At 43.7% G+C, this 7,472-nt stretch overlaps 1 protein-coding gene across 1 annotated transcript in view; it reads left to right on the top strand.

Moving 5' to 3' along the window:
* Positions 1-36: 36 nt before the first annotated feature.
* sptb (spectrin, beta, erythrocytic) overlaps positions 37-7,472 on the top strand; it is a 40,394-nt gene continuing 32,958 nt past the window's right edge. Inside the window, exons 1-2 of the mRNA XM_026151320.2 lie at positions 37-369; positions 4,258-4,528. Of these exons, the coding sequence (XP_026007105.1) occupies positions 4,381-4,528 (148 nt within the window). The 5' untranslated portion in view covers positions 37-369; positions 4,258-4,380. The remainder of the gene's footprint in view (positions 370-4,257; positions 4,529-7,472) is intronic.

Here is a 7,472-nt window from a genome sequence, read left to right as displayed (position 1 = left end):
GGAGTGCACTGAGGTGGGGGTAGGAGGCGTTGCACAGGACATCAGAAGTGTCTCTGCCATTTAGAGTCACCAGCCCTTGTCAGGAATGTCCGTCCCCTGCGCGCACAGATCATGTACTGGATGCGCCAACTTTATTTTTAACTCTGCAGGGTGGGTCACTCGCCTGGCTTTCAGGAATGACCGTGGAGCGCGCGGCGCCTTCAGCCCCTTTCCCTAGTCCCCAGTGTAGGACTGTGCCCACCTCGAGCTGTGGAGACCTCTGTGCGCTCTGACCAGGACCCCCACTGAGTCAATGGGATTATAACTGGTTTACTGGCAGGAAGAAGACTAAAGATAAACACTTTCGGACAGAAGAAAAACCAGAAGCAAGTAAGTGTAAACTGAAGGCAAAACTAATGTGCCATTGCAAAATTAAATTAATGATCTTTGTGCAAATAGTAACGGAGCCGTGTTCATTTATTTAGACTACTGTTCGCAGTTGTTTGTTGGTTAAGTTTCCTCCAAAGTACCTGTTGATCCGGGCTGTCATGTTTAATAATAACGTAAAAGCTCTGGATGATTTATCATTGTTATAATATTCACTGATAAAACCGCTAAACATTGTTTTAATAAAGCTATATACAAATTCCCAAGTTATTAATTTGTTTTCTTTTACTGTAAAACAGCCAGGGTGGCGTGCGTCTTTAAATTTGCGCAGAAATAGGCCATTGCGCGCGATTGCGCACAAAACTGCGCTTTCCAGTAGGTATTGCGGAACTATTCAGATAATTTAACAATCTAAAAGTAGCAACACTTAGCTCAAAAGTAGTCTGCTATACTTCAAGTATACTTCCGTCACTGAAAGGAGCACAATGCTACCGAAACGTGTGCTTAGACATTTCCGAAGTACAAGTACTCAGAAGGTGTCTCCAGTGGGCTTCCTGTCATATTAATACCGGTGCTTTAATGTAGGTAATACTATTGATGTCATATTAGTTTCACGTCCAATATATTAGGAGAGATCACTCTAAAGTTGTATCATGGTTCTTACGCCTGTCGTTATTTTTATAAAAGTGACCCAAGAAAAGCGCCAGAAATATGTATTTCGTTACATTCCATCGCTTACGTTTGCCAAAGCTTGAAAACATTCCACTGTAGTATGTGAGCTAGTTTTCCCTTTGTTAAAGCACCTTGCAAAGCCTTTTCCACCTTTGATTGAAAGCAGTCTGCTGCCCTTTGAAAGGCAAAGATATGGCACATTTCCTGCTCAAAGAAAGTTCAGCTTTATTCCCCTTAAAAGGACAAGTGAGCATGTGTGGCTCTGTCTGGCCAGGCAGGGACTTCAGTGTAAACACACTCCAGGAATAGTTTATTATCGATTCATCTTAACCTCTTGCACATCACACTCAGTGCTGTTGAAGTCCAAACAACACTGACCACAAGAAATGAGCTTCTTCTTTTAGCTTATGTTTTATGGATTGATATCCTTTCTAGTCTTGGTTTCGGTATTCATTCTTATATATAAAAAAGCAAGTAATTGTTCTTTACTCCATATTGATCTCTGAGTGCTTGGTGTTTATGTCTCAGATTTACTCTCAGCTGGACCGCAGGCCTACCTCTCCTCAGTCCAGTTGCTCCTGCCGCTACAGTTTCACAAACACACTGTAGGTCACACATCTCGACCACACCCATCTCTTATTTCATCCTCTCCATCTGACTCTGTGCTGCTCAGAATAATGCATGGCCAGCTAATGTTTTGTTCTGCTCAGAGTGCAGAGCAAGCACCAGCGTAACATTTACTTACAGCTGGAAAAATGGTCTGCAGAGTTGTAATTCAACTCAAGTGCTGATTTGATGTTTGCATTGGACATACTTGTTCACAGTGTAGTTTTGCTATTTTAAAACAAGGGGGTCCAGTAAGTGCAGTAAGAGGTAGGTTACCAACTAATTTCAGCCAAGCATAAAGGTAAAACTTTCATTCACACCTTTAAATATTTTTTCCAAGATCCTCTGCTGGCATTATATGCAGAGCTGTTTCCACAAAAGTCCAAGCTCATGTTGCATATACTTACACGCACCCAGGTCATGCAACATGTGGGGATCTGAAGGAATTCCAGCTGACATTCTTATCATCCCTCTTGACATTTTACTGCTTTGGAGAGATTATCCAGCACCTCTTACCCACCAACACACAGCGTGCAGTCACAAGAATGATTTGTATACAACAGGAACATGTTCTGGGGTCTTTATCTACTGTAGGTGATAGAAATCTATCCACAATCAGCCAAACAAAAAGATTGAATCAAATTAAGCTTTATTAGTAGAGGCGTCAGAACTTAACTGTGTCAATTTTCCGTCATATTTAAACTCAGTAATTTAGTGATATGATGGGTAAAAATAACTTTAAACAGAATGAAATCACTTTAGAAAAATGAAAAAGAAGTGCAACAGTGCACACATGCCTTTTATGCATAATAAAGTTTCCATCTGTGTATTTGTATTTTTTAAATATTTAAAACATTTTCCAGGGTGACCTTCTGTGAGCAAGCAGGTAGATTAGAGTGTTCCCTCTCACTCAAGGACACCACGAGAGGACACGTTGCTATTGAGACACACATGCTGTGGCAGGCAGAGAACTTGTGACCTTTGTGTCACTGGACCTTCTATAATAAGGAGTTCAGCATGTCTCCAAATGGAACTGACTGCAGCATCACCGTGTATAAACATGTTTGGATTTGTGTTCAGCAGCTAAATGGAGCAGTCGGTCAATCCCCAAACACGATTAGATTCTCACAGCTTTGTGACAGTTTGTGAATATGAATTTGTGCGCCGTGTTAGAGAAGGTTTGTGCAGTAGAAGTGCGTCGTGCAGTCATGCCGGGCCAGGTTGTGCACGAGGTGATAAGGGGATCCCTAGTGGTGGGTGGAGCATCCCTGTGCTGATAACAGCCCTCTGCTGAGGACTGATACTGAGCAGGAGGAGGAGGGACACCTGTAGGATGCCATCACTGCGCATCACTTAGGGCCTCTTCTCTGAATGGACTGAACAAACAAACCTCTGTAGTTTGTAATTTGTGTCAAAGTACATTTAGTAAAATAAAATACTTACAGTAGAGACAGTTTAAGTTTTTTTTAATATATATGTTTGTCACCTTTTAAAGTAATATTGAACTAATTATAAAGATGCAAAGTACTGAATATCATGAAATACTGAGCACTGTGCAGGTAAACTATTAAAAGTATTACACTTATAATAACACAACGCCAGTAGTGAAGATAATCTCGTAGAGATGGAGTCCATCTACTGTTTTTAGTGAACTTTAGAATCACATCAAAAACCACAATTATTATCATCAGATTACAGATTATAGCCTTTATCTGTAATCCATCATTTAAAGCTCTAATGTTAGTAAAAGCAAAATGCATGCGCCCTTAATTTGTGCTGTAAAGGGGGACTTTGGCATGTTCTATACCCCCATGCTTCATCTAATGGAGTATTAACCTAAGTTAGACTCCCCGCCTCACTTCAGCTCACATGACTATTCTCACCAACAAAAAGACGCAAACACAAACACGTTCGTACTTCGAACTACGTGAGCGGCATCATTCAAAAGAAGGCGGTTTCGTCACGTTTCTGCAGTACAGAGGGGTTCCCCTCCCCCCGTGTGGCATGATAAGAGAGCTATGCTGCACCCAGATAGAGCTATCTGAGTGGTTGCCCTTCAACCCGCCATTCCACACGAAGAATACACAGACACACGGCGCTGTGACAGTTGACCAAAGTCACACGTACAAAATGGAGACTGTGAGGAGGGGGCACAAACTCATGTGGGCATCTTGAAAGCTGCCATACATTTGATTTTTGTGTAAAAATATCCTAAAACTGCAGCTGATACCACACCAATGCCCCAAATTAAATTCTGGTGTCAGTTATAGATACAGCCTCGTATAGATTGAAACTTAAACTCCTCTCCAAAAAAATGAACTGCAGAGAATAAAAGTAGAATTTATCAATAGTTGGATGGCAACTAACTGTAAATATCATCACTGGTTGTGATGCAGATAATATTTTGACATCTTTTAGACTATTAGATTGGAAAATTGCCTTTATATTGTCCCTAAATTAACGTTACATTCTGCAGCCAACAGCCCAATGATATACAATTAACTGTAAAAGCACTAAATTCTCACAATTTGCGGAAAATATTAAAGAAAGTAAACCCTACAGTCTGTCATTTTTTCTATTAATCATGCTCTGTGTATTTGCCCTCTGTTTCAGGCCGCCTTCAGCATTCCGGGTTCATCCTGCCGCTTTTTCCATCTGCTCATCTCCCTCTTCACCCAGACCACCTGAGGACGCCGCCAGCCGTCCCCCCGCCCGCTCGTCACCCTGGCTGCCGCCATGACTTCCACCACAGATTTTGACAATGTGGAGATCACGCAGCAGTACAGCCACATCAACACCCGCTTTGACCTCTCTGATGAGGAACTAGACAATGACAACAGCTCTGCCAGGCTGTTTGAGCGCTCGCGCATCAAGGCCCTCGCAGGTGAGTGCCTGCATAGTAAACAGGCTGCGTCCTCGGTGACAGATTTTCGAGATGACAGTCTTTTTAAAAGCGAAAGAGAAGGGCACAGAGGATGAGCTGTAAAGGGTGAGCACCTGTTTAACTTTAGTTGGGTTGAATAAAACTGTGACCTTCACTCAGATTTCTGTTACAAAAATTACAAAACTCCCACCGCAGGTCAGCTTTGAGTTTACTCCACGGCTTTTGCTAGCACTCTCCAGGGTTGGTTGTGTATGGATGAATCTAACAGTTACACCCAACCAGCAGCTGAGCCCTGACACTGCTCCACACCCTCTGCAAATAACTGGGATCACTTGCACATTCCCTGAATGTCCAGTGTCTGACCGATCTGGACAGCTGCCCTGTCTCTCTTGCTCCCATAGCATAGATCTTTGGGATTTCTGGCTAAGCTGGTAAGCTGTGACCCACCTGTGGGCCTGCTGCTCTGAGTTTTTAAATAGCAGTGTTCCTGTGGTAGCAGGAAGCGAATCACAAAAGGGGAGTGATGGAGGGTCAACACCATGGTCGGTGCACAAGAGAGATGATAGGACACAAATTAATCTCTGTGGAGTTCAGACTTCTGGAAGGGCTTAAGATATTTAAAGAGATTGTAATGATGCTGACACTGAAACGTAGTCCTCAATGAACTTTGAACAAAAGCATTTTTTAAATGTTAAATGTTGTCAAATACACTAGTATTTAACACATCATCACCACATCCAGTTTAAATGACAAACCTGTTAGTGGGCAATGACACCCAGGAGACACTGAGCAACATTAGCTTTTCCCTGTGTCATCTTTGGATCCACCTGACCAACACAAGTCCAATATTTACTACTTCAGGCGGTCATACAAAGGCAGCAGCGGCTGAACCAAAACATCTGCAGGATATAAAAGCAAAAAATATGCTTAAAGACATTTAAAAGGATCCTTTTATCTCAGCAAACTGAGGGCTATTTGGAGAGTTAGCAATCTGACCCACTATAATAAGAAAATAAATATTTAATAGAATGGCTTTGACAATACAGATCAATGTAGTTGATCACTGACACAAAAGCTGACAACTTCAACTTGTGACTGGATTTTGTGTAAGCACACACTAGCTCTTACATTCTGTGTGATATCTATTATGCGTGAATGCATGGTTTCCTGTGAGGCGGTTATGGGTGGGTATACAATTTGAGTCCAGTGTGGAAAAACTGGGCTCACCGACCAACAAGGAAAACCGCTTTAGGGAGAATTATGTTGCAGACACAGATGACTGGTGTCACTTAGCTGCTTTACCGTCATCATGTTCAATCATGTTAATGCTGCTTCTCTCACTGCTGCGGCTCATTAGTCTAACCCAATTTCCTCCTTTTACAAAATTTACAAACAATTTTACAACCATTTGCTTCAAGCAGTGAAGGCGCCAGACAAAAAACAGAAAATGGGCAAACACAGAAGGCAAATTCTCTGTAAAATTCGGCTGGATAACAACAATTAAAGTAGCAGTTTTGCCGATGAACATCAACCGCTCTCATCAAAGCCATCTTTTTTTGCCGACAGGCACATGTCAGTACATCGGTGGATCTGTGGAAAATTTTTTACTTGTGATTTGAACTTAGATTCAGTAACTCCCATATCTTAGTAGTTTTCAATATTTGATACTCTGGATGGACAAAACAAACTCCACAGGTTTGATGCCGGCTGATATTTTGGGTTTCCAGTATGGGTTTTTTTCCGCCTTTCCAGGATTGTTGTTTTTTTTGTTTTTTGTGTTTATAAAGAAGCACTACTTTTCCTGCTGTCTCTTTAAGTGATGAAGGCTTCTGTGTGGGTGCTGGTGATGTTGTGTTAGAGTGCTGCTGCTGTAATGCAATAAGTGTTTCCTGTCAGAGAAAGAGAGAGAGAGTGAAGGAGGGAGGAAAGTGATAAGAGAAGCAAGAGATGAGAGAGGCTGTGAATGACACCCGCTGCTGATTTACAGCTTGTGAGCTCAGAAATATGCTCTCAGCAAGCCATCAAAGAACATACAGGCCGTACTGAATATACACTAGTTTACACTGTGTCTTACTTTGGCTTAGAAAAGACACGTTTCTTTAAGATACGCTTCAGTTTCATGATGGTTTATTGGCTCAAAAAAAACGACCTCTCCATGTGTACAGTTAACATTCAGCGATGTCACGACTTTGTGGGAGTGTTGGGTATGGGGAGGAGGGGGTTTGTGGGAACACGTGGATGTATTGAAACATAGTGTATGCGCGGCTGGAGCTGGAGAAACCACTCAGATCTGAACTGAAGGCTGCCTGAGCTCTGGTGTTGCCTGAGAGTGGAGGCAGAGCATCACCACGGCAGCAGTGAGGAGAGTGAAAAAGTGGAAGGAGGAAGAGGAGGGAGGGAGGGAGCAGGAGTGAACGTGAGAGGGATCTGGAAAGGAGGACAGAGAGCCAAGAGACTGGGAAGAAGAGAGACGTGGTGTGCCAAGCTCCTCTGCTGGCTCCAGAGGCAGTGTGTGTTCCTGTTGTTGTTGTTTGGGGGTCAAGATGAGCAGCCCGTGCCTGCTGCGCACTGCCCCTATAAGCCAACCCCGGCTCAGAGAGGTCAAGATCAGCGTGAAGGCCAGCAGCAGGGAGACTACAGCCATTCGGAGCAGCAGCGGAGGGGCCAAGGAGGCTTCCAGTCGCTCTTACATGCCACCTGAAAAGGAAGCACCTGTGCGGGTCAGCGTGAGCAGCAGCCGGAGCAGGAGCACGCCGCCGGTCCACAGGGCCCAGAGACCCGAGAGCAGGAAGTCATCAGGGGGAAGCACCTGCAAGCAGCAGCAGCAGCCGGAGCACCACCCGGAAAAGAACGGCACCATCCTGCATGTCCCGCTTGGCGTGGCGCCCACGGGGCTGTCCCTTTTCTCCTCATCTTCCTCCTCGTCCTCCTCCTGCACTTCCAG

The sequence above is a fragment of the Astatotilapia calliptera genome, chromosome 19 (assembly GCF_964374335.1).
Source record: "Astatotilapia calliptera chromosome 19, fAstCal68.1, whole genome shotgun sequence".
NCBI classification, from domain to species: Eukaryota; Metazoa; Chordata; class Actinopteri; order Cichliformes; family Cichlidae; genus Astatotilapia; species Astatotilapia calliptera.
This window is presented reverse-complemented; position numbering and strand designations above follow the sequence as displayed.